We start from the raw sequence: 16,249 nt of genomic DNA on the forward strand, positions 1-16,249 counted from the left end.
TGGCTCTCTTGCGCCGTACACAGGCCAAAGCTCTCTTGCTTAGTGTGCAGGTCATGGCTCTAGCTCCGTACACCACCATAACTTATACCTCAACAATCCGAACACAGCAACAACCTCCCCAAAGTCATCAATAATTTCACCAATTGTTTCACCTCCTTCATCAACTCCCTGCCCGCACCCCCCAAAACACAGCAAGACAAGATACAGTCCTAAGGCCAGTTGATACACAGAGGAACTCAGCCTGATGAAACACCACTACAAACAACTGGAGCACAAATGGAGAATGAACCAGGACAATGCAGACAGGAGCACGTTCAAATCCACCCTCAGACGTTACCACCAAATGTGCAGCTGTGGTAGAGTAATTATTGCCAGCACCAACAAAAGCAAAGTAAACTTCAGCATTGTGAAAGATTTCACCTCACCATCTGCCTCCTTCAACTCAACCAGACCCTCGCAGGACCACTGTGACAATCTTTCTCAATTTTTCAGCAATAAAATCATCACCATTTACAGCAACTTTAACCCACAACCAGACCCAATGAACCTCTCCAAATGCCTCCCAATCTTATCTAAAGAACCAATGCTAAGCACATAACCCCAAAAGATACCGCCACGGCGAAGTCCATCCTTTCAAGGGTCCCATCGGACCCTTGCCCCCACCATGCCTACTCCAGAGGACTGCAACCTATCAGCACTATGCTTACACTCATTCTGAATGCCTCTTCCGTCACCTTCCCAGCTGTTTGGAAACATTCAGCTGTCCTCCCATTGCTGAAGAAACCCCCTGCAAACCCTTCAAAGTTTGCAATCTGCAGACCAATTTCCTTGCTACCATTCCCGCCAAGGTCTTACAGAAAATCATCAACAGGCACCTTGCAGAATACCTTATCAACCACCAACTCCTCAAAACCCCTCAGTCTGGTTCTAGGCCCAACCACAGCATTGAAACTGCCCTCAACGCCACCTAAGATGACATCCAAATGACTGGGCTGATGGACACGGCAACCCTCACCCTCCTGGACCTCTTGCTGCATTTTGACACAGTTTTCCACCCTGTCCTCATCCTCAGTTCTTGGCATTTGAGCCGTCTCTTTACATCGCTCCTAAAGCATGGAACAGTCTACAGCGACACATAAAAGCCAACTCCTCACTTCTTCAATTCCATAAGAAGTTGAAGACCTGGCTTTTCGAGTAGACCCACTAGGCCCTAGGTGTGGCTAGACACACACCTGCTCAGCACAATGATACCTTCCCAGGTGATAGTGCGCTCTATGAATCTGCATAACATAACTGCTCCTTTCCTCAGTACATGGCCTTGGCTTTCCTGTCAGGGCACAAGCCACAATTCTCCAGTTCAGCACAAGACATTGCTTTTCTTGCTCATCCTGCAGACTGTGGGTCTGTTGCTAAGCGCAAGGCTGAGGCTATCATTGCCTTACACACTCTGCACGTAGAGCAACACAAGCATGGTCCATTTGTCCTTTCTTGCATGCAGAAAGTGCCTCTCTAGCCCAGCACATATGACAGGGCCTTGGTGCTCAGTTCTCAAGTTGTGACTCTTTATTATGATATGTGTTGTTCTTTTGCTCATCGGACGGGCATTGCCACTGGATCCCCCTACTAGTTTAGGCCCAATTACCCCAAATCGGTGCCAATACTTTCATCACCATTCAGTTTGTGCCAGGTGCAGGAAGGGGGAGGTTGGTATGCCCAGCATTCCCACTGCCAGGGTAATTAGTGATGCCATTAACCAGGAAATGTTTTGTCTTTAATTAATCCTGCAGCTTCCTACTTCCGTCTTAGGGGCAAGAAGTGTAGCATGAGCCAAGACCCTGGACAGTGTTTATTATTGTGGTCTCTGTATGGTGCAGCGTTCGTCGTTTGACACTGTTGGCAGACTTTGTGTCCAGCATGTCATCTCCGGGCTGTGTATTCACACTGGTGTGGTACTGTAATATCGTTGCCAGAATGTTGTCTGACAAACATATCATATGCTAAATATTATTTACAAAAAATAATTCCATTGGGTGTACATTTTCAATGATTAACTATAATTTGACAATATTTAGGACGCATTATTTGTATCAGGTGACATTTTTGAATTACATAATAATAATAATAATAATAATAATAATAATAATAATAATAATAATAATAATAATAATAATAAATATTGTGTCCAAACATATCACCCCATTTAAGTTAATAATAGAACATCTATATTCAAGGGGATGATTTTTGTCAGACGATATTTTGTTATACGATATTCTGACATATAACCGCGAGAGGCAGAGACTGCACCAACTGAATACAGCAGAGACTGCCCTGCCTTGAGGGAGTACAGGAGAGACTGTTCTGCCTGAAGGGAGTACAGGAGAGACTACTGCCTGAAGGGAGTACAGGAGAGGTTGTACTGCCTGAAGGGAGTACAGGAGAGGCTGTACTGCCTGAAGGGAGTAAAGGAGAGGCTGCACTGCCTGGAGGGAGTACAGGAGAGCCTGTACTGCCTGCAGGGGGTACAGGAGAAACTGTACTGCCTGAAGGGAGTACAGGAGAGGTTGTACTGCCTGAAGGTAGATAAACTTGAATCACACCAGCTTGTATAATTCGCAGAACTTGCTCATGTGTATCTACGACATGGATAAGTGGCACCATTTTGAAAGTGCTTTTTATATACCAGCTGAAAATGTCATGTGACTATTGGTAAAACCCCAGCGACCATCTTTAAATGTCGTATTCACGTTAAGTGTGTGTATAAAGTAACAGGATTAACAAGAGTATACAAATCTTGTCACGGAGACAAAGCAGAATCTCGAAAACCCTCAGTATGTCCTGTTAAGGCATAAAAAGGAATGACCTGTAATTGTCAAAAGCCAGTTTAAGAGTGCTAATTATTTAACGGCCACACTAAACATCATGTGACTATGATAAACCGCCGGTGGCCATCTTAAATTGTCACAATTAAACAACAATGTTCTTAATGTGTGAGGGGTTAACATAAGTATACACATGTCATCAAGGAAGATAAGCCAAAATCCTATAATGATGTCAAATACAGACAAGCATTGGCATAGCCAATAGGTCTCGCCTTTGGGACCTTATAAGTGTTTAGTTATCCAGCACAATATCGTTGGTGCAACAACATCAAGTGCTGCATGGCTAAACACTTATAAGATCCCAAAAGCGAGACCTATTGGCTATGCCAATGCTTGTTTAGGACTTGTGCCCTGCCTGTATGGCGTCCCGGGCCTAGACGCACTTCTGGTGTCCCCAGAGCCGTTGGTAAATGCCCCCTCGCCCCTCCTCCTTCCTCTAGCTGTGGGACACAGCCCAGTACGTGCCCACGGAGAGCAGAGCCGGCTTCTTCCTGGAACCCGGACAATCTTTATTACTGATTAACCCGAGACAAACTGTCACAGAGAGGCGCTGGCAGCGAGATCATGGGAGCAGGAAGCGTAACCCCGGTTCAGGGGACAGAAGGCAGGTGTGGGGGGCGCTGCGAGTGCATTCCAGGCACGACCTGATGCAGCGCTACTGGGGCCAGGTGCGGGGTATCCTAGGCGCTCTGTGAGGAAGCAGGAGACGGTCCACCTCAACATGGAGGCATCTGCAGCTCTGTAGTAGAAAAGCGCGGCGAGGACTAAGTGCATTGACAGAGCTGTACGTCCATCACTCTCAGTACTGGAGCAGCAGTTGGTGCTCTGGGCACGGTTAGGCATCGGCTCACATCAGGGTCAGGATTGGAACCGCACGAGGTGCTGCAGGTCAGGTTTGAGGTGCATTGGCAGAATTGCGTGGGTCCAGCCCTGACAAGATAGGGGGTGCTACATCCATGAGTGCTAATACCCAGGACAGGCCCTGGCATGCCCTAGCTCAGTGTGTGTGTGCCCACACCTTTCCCACACAGGGTGTCTGTCCTCCACAGACGCTTCCCGGCAGGTGCGGCTCAGCTCTTTCTCTTTCCCTGGGTGCAGGGCAGCGTTCTGAGTCACAAACCTGGGGCAGGAGACACTTCCACTGATACCCCCGGAAACACTTGTGACCTGCAGACTTCAGCACTCTGGAGTCAGTTGTAGGCTGAGACCTAAAAACAGCTCTGGAAAAAATTGGACATGTTGTGCAGAGAGATTATAGCAAGTGAGCGTGACATTCTCCAAGTGGAATAAGGGGGGTGCAAATTATGTGCATGTCTACGTGAAAAGTGTGTGCATTCCCTCGGCTGTTTGGCAGGTTGGAAAGCTGATGACCCCCTCGATCATCCGAAGCGGATCCCTGGTCATCAGCCAATCAAGTCTAATTCTGCCAGGATTCATCTGAACTCCAGAAATACCCGAACTCCTCACACATCGGTACTCGGGAAACACTTGAACCCCCTGACGTACCTAAACCACAGAAACTACAAAACAGCCAGCTGAGGGTGTGATTTGGAACACAGGCCATTTATACCTTGGAATTTAAATCATCATCTAGGATCACACATAGGCATATTGATGCCAACATGCTATCAGATGTGTTGGTTAATGGAAGTAAATAAAATACTATAACACCCAGAATGCATTTTTCTGTGAAATGAAGTCCAAATCTTGTCATAGGGTGGCCTCATGAAATGGAGGAGGGCAGCAACCCTATTATCAGCTAAAAGACCACAACAGTGAGCAAGAGGGAATGCCCGGTACAGCCACTAGATCTAAGGGTTTTTAAATGCCGGGGTGCCAGAGGCAGTGACCGGTGGCGAGACAGGAAGCATTCTCCATAGACCAGGGGACCGGTGCTGAGGGCCGGCACAAGCTGAAGGCATGTCCAAGGAACTCCCTGCTTCCACCAGACATGGACGAATGATGACATATGATGAGATGTTTGTCATTTCTTTTAACATGTCCCTTCCCAAGTGTAGAAATTCACGTGTGTGTGTGTGTGTGTGTGTTCTTTAATATTGGTTTTTAGGTCTCGCCTGTCGATGCGCATGCGCATCGAGCTTGCGAGACTATGGGGGCTTATCCACTCTTTATCCAACTTGCAAGGAATCGTGGCGATTCCTTGCAGTGCACGAGAAATTTAAGGTCAATGCGCATGCGCAATGAGCTTCAAAGCGCGTGCACATGCCCCCAGCCGCCTGCATTGCCTGCTCTCTCTGTCACAGCCTCCCCCAGCTCCGCCTCCTCACTTTTTGATTGCACGGCCGTTAGGCCGTGCCTCCCCTACTCTACTCCCCCCTCCTTCTCTACTCCCCCTCACGACGCACCTCCGGATCCGCCCCCTCCCCATTTTCTCTACCACCGTGAAACTGTCTGGCACACGAAAGTCTTACCATTAACAAGACCTATTGCCCAGCAGAAATGACTTTCGTCTTCAACTCTAACTTCCCCAAATCTATTTTTTGGGACAATGAAACATACTTATTTGTTAACAAACTTTTCTACAGCCTTCGACATCTCTTCCACAACCCACAAACGCCAGAACCTCCCCCCTCTGTTCCCGTACACAGCCAGGCTCGCAATTCAACTCCCCCTCCCCAGACGCCAGCACCTCCCCTCTCTGTCCCTGCACACAGCCAGGCTCTCCGAACACAAAAAGACTTGAAACTGAAATCGTCGACAAAAAGAAATAATGACAGACGCATTACAAGCTACATCGCCTTGTACATTCCCCAATCAGCAGACCTACTATTCCCACCCCTCCCTCTACAGCGTGCTACGCAAAAAATAGCGATAGTATGTATAGCATTGCACCTAAAAAACAGTTAAGATTACAACCCACAAACGCCAGCACCTCCCCCCTCTGTTCCCGTACCCTATTGCCCAGCAGAAATGACTTTCGTCTTCAACTCTAACTTCCCCAAATCTATTTTTTGGGACAATGAAACATACTTATTTGTTAACAAACTTTTCTACAGCCTTCGACATCTCTTCCACAACCCACAAACGCCAGCACCTCCCCCCTCTGTTCCCGTACACAGCCAGGCTCGCAATTCAACTCCCCCTCCCCAGACGCCAGCACCTCCCCTCTCTGTCCCTGCACACAGCCAGGCTCTCAGAACACAAAAAGACTTGAAACTGAAATCGTCGACAAAAAGAAATAATGACAGACGCATTACAAGCTACATCGCCTTGTACATTCCCCAATCAGCAGGCCTACTATTTCCCACCCCTCCCTCTACAGCGTGCTACGCCAAAAATAGCGCTTGTATCTATAGCATTGCACCTAAAAAACATGTAATATTTTGACATGTTTATAAAGGAAATGAAACACACAGAGTCAGTTCAATTCAACGGGCCTACTATTTCCCTCCTCCGACACAGCGTGACATCACAGAGCCTCTAGCACATCCACGTGACTAAACAGTCCTCGCAACCCGCCATAACCCCCAACAATACGCCGGACCTGCTGGGACCATTCTTTAATACCATTTACATGAACACAAAGCCAGGCCACAGACTCCAAGGCTTTCGTCAACAAAACTACAGGATGCTAGACTACTTTAAGCGCCGTCGTCAAGATTGTAATCACTTGTGAAGTTCCTTTGGGGATGTGCTAATTTAGAACAGCAGGATGCGAGCCGGGTGTTAGCTCGAGAACAACAACAAACCCCCCAAAAAAAAAAACCCACTGAAAGAAAATACTAACACTAGAAACGTGATACTTTTTCGCTAAACGTAAACAATCCCACTGAACGAAAATACTAACACTAGAAACGTGATGTTTTTTTAACAATACTTATTTACTTTACATAACCATGCCTAGTATTTCACAACTTCCCTCTACAGCGTGGTATGTAAAATCGGCCTATTCTACGTCGACGCTTGTACAGACTAAAGATTTTCTATGTTGCCTTCAGTGAAACATTTCCGATGTTGCCTTCTTTTGGATAACCACCATATTTCTTATACACACACATTAAGGGACGCATCCGCAGCAGCCTCACCCTCACTCACCCTCACTCACCCTCAACCTCAACCCCTCTTGCTATTTTTTAAGGGTAACTTGGAGCAGACAGTTCAAGACGAATTACAGTAAGGGAGAAAATGGCGTCTGGAAACGTTAGGTTTTTAGAACAAAACTCCTATACTTTACATACCATGCCGTACACACACACCGACAACAATCCCAGCATTTAAAATTACCCACAGCCACATTAAAGGGCCGCATCCTCAGCAATGCTCACGATTTTTATAGTAAAAATAACAACACAACTTTGATGCCAAATACATCAGCTCATAACATTTCGCCACACCTGTCTCTACATTTATGTATTGCCAAACTCACCCTCACTCACCCTCAACCCCTCACCCTCACTCACCCTCACCCTCACTCACCCTCAACCCCTCACCCTCAATCACTCACCCTCACCCTCACCCTCACTCATGTCATCATGTCTACTAAAAAAATGCATAGTTGGCTTACACACACATTACACCGTTAGTAACTTCACTAACAATCTAAAAAAACATAGCATTATACACTCTTTCACACTATGTAGAAAGTACGAGTTTTGAAAACTATAATATGCCAGTGCTTTGGTGTATACTACAAATACAAGTACTCTCTACAAAGCCATTTTTAGCAATAAATAATGCAATCTTTTAGAAAGGATGTTCATTTGGGTCGTTAAATATAATACATTATATTGCCATTCATACAACGCACTAGTACTATGTGTTTTTACAGTCACTATTTTATACAATGCTTACTTTTTGTTTAGGAAGAGGACGCAAACACTGTGTTTACCTCAATGCCTCACCCTCAGTCACCCTCACTCACCCTCAACCCCTCACCCTCACTCACCCTCAACACCTCACCCTCAACACTTCACCCTCAACGCCTCACTCACCCTCAATCTCACTCACCCTCAATCACCCTCAACCCCTCCCCCTCACTCACCCTCACTCACCCTCACTAGCCCTCAACACCTCACCCTCAAAAACTCAACCCTTCTCCCTCAACTCCTCACTCACCCTCACTCTCACTCAACACCTCAACACCTCAGCCTCACCCTCACCCTCACCCTCACCCTCACTCACCCTCAACCCCTCACCCTCACTCACCCTCAATCCCTCACCCTCACTCACCCACACTCACCCTCATCCTTACTCACCCTCAACTTCTCACCCTCACTCACCTTCAATCTCTCACCCTCACCCTCACTCACCCTCACTCACCCTCAACGCCTCACCCTCACTCACCCTCACTCACACTCACCCTCACCCTCACATAACATCTCATCCTCACTCACCCTCACTCACCCTCAACCCCTCACCCTCACTCACCCTCACCCTCACTCACCCTCAACCCCTCACCCTCAATCACTCACCCTCATCCTCACCCTCACTCATGTCATCATGTCTACTAAAAAAATGCATAGTTGGCTTACACACACATTACACCTTTAGTAACTTCACTAACAAGCTCAAAAAACATAGCATTATACACTCTTTCACACTATGTAGAAAGTACGAGTTTTGAAAACTATAATATGCCAGTGCTTTGGTGTATACTACAAATACAAGTACTCTCTACAAAGCCATTTTTAGCAATAAACAATGCAATCTTTTAGAAAGGATGTTCATTTGGGTCGTTAAATATGATACATTATATTGCCATTCATACAACGCACTAGTACTATGTGTTTTTACAGTCACTATTTAATAGAATGCTTACTTTTTGTGTAGGAAGAGGACGCAAAGACTGTGTTTATCAATGGGCAAGATACCCCACTCAAATCGATTACAATAAAAGATGCAACAGATGACATAAAAGTGACACTGTGGAGAGAAGCATCACTATTTAAAATACATCTTGGCAAATATGTTACCCTCACTCACGTCACTGTCCATGAATTCAATTGCCAAAAAATATTGAATACAACGCGCCATAGCAAAATGGAGGTAAGCACAACAAACAAAACATTTTGGGAATATCTCTTTCAGCCACTCTTGGCCTTTCACCCACTCTTGGCCTTTCACCCACTCTTGCCCTTTTACCCACTCTGGCCCTTTCACCCACTCGGGACCTTTCACCCACTCGTGACCTTTCACCCACTCGGGACCTTTCACCCACTCTGTGCCTTTCAACAACTCTGGCCCTTTCACCCACTCTGGGCCTATCACCCACTCTAGACCTATCACCCACTCTGGACCTATCACCCACTCTGGACCTATCACCCACTCAAGCCCTATCAACAACTGTGAGCCTTTCACCCACTCTGTCCGTTTCACCCACTGTGTCCCTTTCACCCACTCTGTCCCTTTCACCCACTATATGCCTTACACAAAACATAAAGTATACAAATGTACTAACTAATTGTTGCATTTGTTTTCTCTCAACAGGTAACAGCCCCACCAGAGGAAAAGATGGACATTCAAATTTATGGCGTCGAAAGCACCACAGATGAAACTAGTATTATCACAATAAGGGTGACAAACACAGACGAATATCAATCTATGCCCATCGAAAACGAGATATTAATTAAATGGTTTATGTTAGATGATGAAGTTGACAACATCGGGGATGCCCTTGTCCATTTTTTGCCGCAAACTTTTGAAGTGGTGTTTTGTAATGGCAAAATCATAAATATTCTTAAAGAAAAAGACGATGACATATGTTCTGACTAAAATTCGCATGTTGCCAGGCTATCTTATTTTTGTACAAAGTTAAAAAATAAATATTTGTGTTTTTTTCAAAAATAAAAAGGTGTGGAATACAAATTTTAAACTTCTATGGTAATTTTTTCACTACAGAAGGGAAATTATAACTAATACACTCAATTAATACAACATAGTCACACCCACATACAACATTCAGCCAATCCATCTCAGATTAAAAAAACATATACAAAATACACATACTTTGTAGCTTGCACGCACTACAGTAGTATGTATGAATGAGACTGTTGGTGTGCTAAATACGCCTGTGCTGGTGCAGAGTTATGCTGTGTTGTTGCTCAATGTTACTGTGGGGGTGCTGAATGATAAGGTGGTATTGCTGCGTGTTGCATTGGTGGACATCACAAATTATGTTGTTGGGAGAAGTGCAACTGTTGTGGTGCTGAGTTATGCTGTGGTGGTAATAGTTGAACACTAACACAGCACCACTCATCATCAACACAGAACAACACATCACAACAACAGCATTACTAAGCACCACACTAACATCACTCAGCAACACACCAACATCACTCTACACCACCACAACAGCATCATTCAACAACAACAACATACAAAAACACAAACACACATTACATTAAAATAAACATTCACACATGCAAAACACTCACATATGCCAATCACACCCTCACTCACACTCACTCACCCTCAACACCTCACCCTCACTCTCCCTCAACACCTCACCCTCACTCACCCTCAACACCTCACCCTCACGCTCACCCACCCTCACTCACCATCAACACCTCACCCTCACTCACCCTCAACACCTCACCCTCACTCACCCTCAACACCGCACCCTCAACCCCTCACTCACCCTCACTCTCAATAATTCTCAATCACCCTCAACACCTCACCCTCACTCACCCTCAACGCCTCACCCTCACTCACCCTCAGCCCCTCACTCACCTTCAGCCCCTCACCCTCACCCTCACTCACCCTTAACACCTCACCCTCACTCATCCTCACTCACCCTCAACACCTCACCCTCACTCACCCTCAACACATCACCCTCACTCACCCTCAACCTCACTCACCCTCAACACACTATCACACTAAAACCACACACAAACACTTACCACCACAGCACCACTTCACTCACCCTCAACACCTCACCCTTAACCCCTCACTCACCCTCACTCTCACTCATCCTCAATCACCCTGAACACCTCAACCTCACTCACCCTCAACTCCTCAATCACCCTCAGCCCCTCACCCTCACCCTCACTCACCCTTAACACCTCACCCTCACTCATCCTCAATCACACTCAACACCTCACCCTCACTCACCCTCACTCACCCTCACTCACCCTCACTCACCCTCACTCATCGTCAACACACTATCACACTACAACCACACACAAACACTTACCACCACAGCAACACTTCACTCAACCTCAACACCTCACCCTTAACCCCTCACTCACCCTCACTCTCACTCATCCACAATCACCCTCAACACCTCACCCTCACTCACCCTCAACGCCTCACCCACACTCACCCTCAGCCCCTCACCCTCAGCCTCAACACCTCACCCTCACTCACCCTCAACACCTCACCCTCACTCACCCTCAACACCTCACCCTCAACCCCTCACTCACCCTCACTCTCACTCATCCTCAATCACCCTCAACACCTCACCCTCAACACCTCACTCACCCTCAGCCCCTCACCCTCACTCACCCTCAACTCCTCACCCTCACTCACCCTCAACACCTCACCCTCACTCATCCTCACTCACCCTCACTCACCCTCAACACCTCACCCTCACCCTCACTCACCCTCATACTCACTCACCCTCAACACACTATCACACTACAACCACACACAAACACTTACCACCACAGCACCACTTCACTCACCCTCAACACCTCACCCTCAACCCCTCACTCACCCTCACTCTCACTCATCCTCAATCACCCTCAACACCTCACCCTCACTCACCCTCAACGCCTCACCCTCACTCACCCTCAACGCCTCACTCACCCTCAGACCCTCACCCTCACTCACCCTCAACGCCTCACCCTGACTCACCCTCAACCTCACTCACCCTCAACCCCTCACCCTCACTCACCCTCAACACCTCACCCTCACCCTCACTCACCCTCACTCACCCTCAACACCTCACCCTCATTCACCCTCACTCACCATCAACACACTATCACACTACAACCACACACAAACACTTACCACCACAGCACCACTCATCACCACTACAGCATTACTCAGCAGACAAAGGTCATACAATAAAAACATGTACGCTTTTAACAGTCACACACACAACAACAGCTATCAATGGGCACTTTCACCAGGCATACACACACACAACAGTCATCAGTACTGCAGTAGTATGTATAAATGAGACTGTTGGTGTGCGAAATACGGATGTGGTAGTGCAGAGTGATGCTGTGTTGTTGCTCAATGGTACTGTGGGGGTGCAGAAAGATAAAGTGGTATTGCTGCGTGTTGCATTGGTGGACATCAGTGATGGCGTTGTTGGGAGAAGTGCAACTGTTGTGGTGCTGAGTTATGCTGTGGTGGTAATTATTAAACACCAACACAGCACCACTCATCACTAGCACAGAACAACACATCACAACAACAGCATTACTAAGCACCACACTAACATCACTCACCAACACACCAACATCACTCTGCACCACCACAACAGCATCATTCAACAACAACACACTATCACACTACAACCACACACAAACACTTACCACCACAGCACCACTCATTACCACTACAGCATTACTCAGCAGACAAACGTCATACAATCCAAACATGTGCGCTTTTAACAGGCACACACACCAATAGCTAGCAATGGACACTTTCACCAGGCGTACACACACAACAGTCATCAGTGCATCCTTTCACCATGCATACACCCACACAAACAGGCATCAGTCCACGCTTTCAACAGTCACACACACCACCAGCCGGAAGTGCACGCTTTAGAACAACTTTTTTTACGTTGCACACACAATTACAGCTATACAAGCATGCTTTGGTGCTGTACAGTACTGCAGTACTATGTCTAAATGAGACTGGGGGTGTGCTAAATACGGCTCTAGTGGGCCAGAGTGATGATCTGATGTTGCTCTATGGTACTGTGGGGGTGCCGAATGTTAATAATGTGCTATTGCTGCGTGCTGCAGAAATGGACATCAGGGATGCCGTGGAAGAGAAAAATACCAAACACAAGGCAAGTGCGACCGAAAAACACGTACGGCAAAACGGAACTCAATCCATGGCAAAAAATAGAACTAAATAGCAGCCATTGATAAAATACAAAACACACTCTAAAGAGAGGAGCCAGACAGAAAGTAAGTGCGAGCAAAGCAAGACCTAAAACAATAATTAGATTAACATCACAATAAGGAAATGCATAAACAAAAGTATAAGAACTCACAAAGGCACTCTTTAATAATATGAAAATAAAATTGTCATTACCTGTCGATCGTAGCAGCTCATTCCCTGAAATGTAGAAAATATAAAAAAAACACACACAAAGAGAACATAAACAGTGCATACATAATACTTTTAACTACAACAAGCAACAAACCAAAAAAAAAAGCATAGCGGCGAAACAAGTCACATACGGGTCCAAATAACACAAGAAAAAGCCAAGTCAGAGAAAAAATAAACATCAGAGTGCCACCTCAGGCGAAACGAAACTACAGGAACTACATACCAGGAAGACACTAGCAAAGATTAGTCAATGCATGGCGAACAATCAACTTAAACACGAGCCACCATTCGCATAAATAACAATAAAAATGCCAAACACAAGGAAAGTGAGAGCGAAATTACAACGTTCGCAATTTAAAAGACATAACACATACAAAAAAATACATTGCTTTATGTAACATTTATAAACATTCCCATTATTAAAGCATCTATCTTTTACAACAGTACTAAAGTATATTGTAACTCAAAAGTCGAAAATACACAAGGCGCAATACAAATAAAACACTCATACATCCTAATAAAACATTATTACTAATACGTATATACACACAAGTATTAATACGTTCAAATTCATGTACTCAATGTTAAAACATGTACATCTTACCAGTCAAACGACGCAGCAACAACCACGGAGGAATAACACACCTTTACCGCACGAACATTCACACCAATCTAGAAAACGCCCCGTTGACGCACGTCAAATGCAACGCTACGTCACACAACGTAGAGCTGCGATTGGCTAAAAATTACGTCACGCTAAACATTACATCACCATCACCAAAAAAATAGAACGCTAACATCCCTTACGTAACAAACGTAAAGGGAATACATAGCGTACTACTCTTTACCAGAACACAAATAAAACACAGTTTAAGTAAATGCACTAAACACTTATAAAACCAATACACATACAAAAAACAAAAAAAAACATTACATTATAATCAACATTAACACATGCTAAAGACTCACATATGCCAATCACACCCTCACTCACCCTCACTCACCTTCACTCATCCTCACTCACCCTCAACACCTCACCCTCACTCACCCTCAACACCTCACCCTCACTCACCCTCAAAACCTCACCCTCACTCACCCTCAATACCTCACCCTCACTCACCCTCAATACCTCACCCTCACTCACCCTCAACACCTCACTCGCCCTCAGCCCCTCACGCTCAACACCTCACGCTCACTCACCCTCACCCTCACTCACCCTCAACCACTCACCATCACTCACCCTCAACACCTCACCCTCACTCAACCTCAACACCTCACCCTCAACAACTCACTCACCCTCACTCACCCTCAACACCTCACCCTCACTCATCCACAACACCTTACCCTCACTCACCCACAACACCTTACCCTCACTCACCCGCACTCACCCTCAACACCTCACCCTCACCTTCACTCACCCTCACCCTCATTCACCCTCAACACCTCGCCCTCAACACCTCACTCACTCACTCTCACTCATCCTCACTCACCCTCAACACCTCACACTCACTGACCCTCAACACCTCACCCTCATTCACCCTCAGCCCCTCACCCTCAACACCTCACCCTTACTCACCCTCACCCTCAACACCTCACCACAATAACCCTCCCTCACTCACCCTCAGCCCCTCACCCTCAACACCTCACCCTCACTCACCCTCACACTCACTCACCCTCAACCACTCACCCTCACTCACCCACAACACATCACCCTCACTCAACTTCAACACCTCACCCTCAACAACTCAATCACCCTCACTCACTAACGCTCACCCATCCTCACCCTCACTCAGCCTCAACACCTCACCCTCACTCACCCTCAACGCTTCACCCTCAATCAGACTCACGCACCCTCACCCACCCCCACCCTCACACACCTTCACACCCTCAACCTCACACATCCTCACTCACCCTCACACCCTCACACACCCTCACTCAACCTCATGACCTCAACCACACCCTCACATGCCCCCACCCTCACACACCCCCCACCCTCACACACACCCGCACTCACACACTCTCACACATCCTCACACACCCACACACATTCTCAATAAGCCTCACACCCTCACCCTCGCCCACAATCACTCACCCTCACCCTCACACCGTCACCCTCACACCATCATCCCCTCACCCTCAATCACCCTCAACCTCACTCACCCTCACTCACCCGCACTCACCCTCAACACCTCACCCTCACCTTCACTCACCCTCACACTCATTCACCCTCAACACCTCACCCTCAACACCTCACTCACACTCACTCTCACTCATCCACACTCACCCTCAACACCTCACCCTCATTCACCCTCAGCCCATCACCCTCAACACCTCACCCTTACTCACCCTCACCCTCAACACCTCACCCACAATCACCCTCCCTCACTCACCCTCAGCCCCTCACCCTCAACACCTCACCCTCACTCACCCTCACCCTCACTCACCCTCAACCACTCACCCTCACTCACCCACAACACATCACCCTCACTCAACCTCAACACCTCACCCTCAACAACTCAATCACCCTCACTCACTAACGCTCACCCACCCTCACCCTCACTCAGCCTCAACACCTCACCCTCACTCACCCTCAACGCTTCACCCTCAATCACACTCACGCACCCTCACCCACCCCCACCCTCACACACCTTCACACCTTCAACATCACACATCCTCACTCACCCTCACACCCTCACACACCCTCACTCAACCTCATGACCTCTACCACACACTCACATGCCCCCACGCTCACACACCCCCACCCTCACACACATCCGCACTCACACACTCTCACACATCCTCGCACACCCACTCACATTCTCAATAAGCCTCACACCCTCACCCTCGCCCACAATCACTCACCCTCACCCTCACACCGTCACCCTCACACCATCATCCCCTCACCCTCAACACCTCACCCTCATTCACCCTCACTCACCATCAACACACTATCACACTACAACCACACACAAACACTTACCACCACAGCACCACTCATCACCACTACAGCATTAGTCGGCAGACAAAAGTCATACAATGAAAACATGTACGCTTTTAACAGTCACACACACAACAACAGCTATCAATGGGCACTTTCACCAGGCATACACACACAA

The 16,249-nt window shown here is 47.0% G+C and overlaps 2 protein-coding genes across 3 annotated transcripts in view; one reads left to right on the plus strand and one right to left on the minus strand.

Annotated features, from left to right (window-relative positions):
- Positions 1–9,611, plus strand: part of LOC147748811 (uncharacterized) — a 71,327-nt gene extending 61,716 nt beyond the window's left edge. The window contains exons 2-3 of the mRNA XM_086952133.1: positions 8,670–8,885; positions 9,327–9,611. Of these exons, the coding sequence (XP_086808259.1) occupies positions 8,670–8,885; positions 9,327–9,611 (501 nt within the window). The remainder of the gene's footprint in view (positions 1–8,669; positions 8,886–9,326) is intronic.
- Positions 1–16,249, minus strand: part of ERBB3 (erb-b2 receptor tyrosine kinase 3) — a 249,950-nt gene that overhangs the window by 191,196 nt on the left and 42,505 nt on the right. The gene's annotated exons all lie outside the window — the stretch shown is intronic.

The sequence above is a fragment of the Lissotriton vulgaris genome, chromosome 1_1 (genome assembly GCF_964263255.1).
Source record: "Lissotriton vulgaris chromosome 1_1, aLisVul1.2, whole genome shotgun sequence".
NCBI classification, from domain to species: domain Eukaryota; kingdom Metazoa; phylum Chordata; class Amphibia; order Caudata; family Salamandridae; genus Lissotriton; species Lissotriton vulgaris.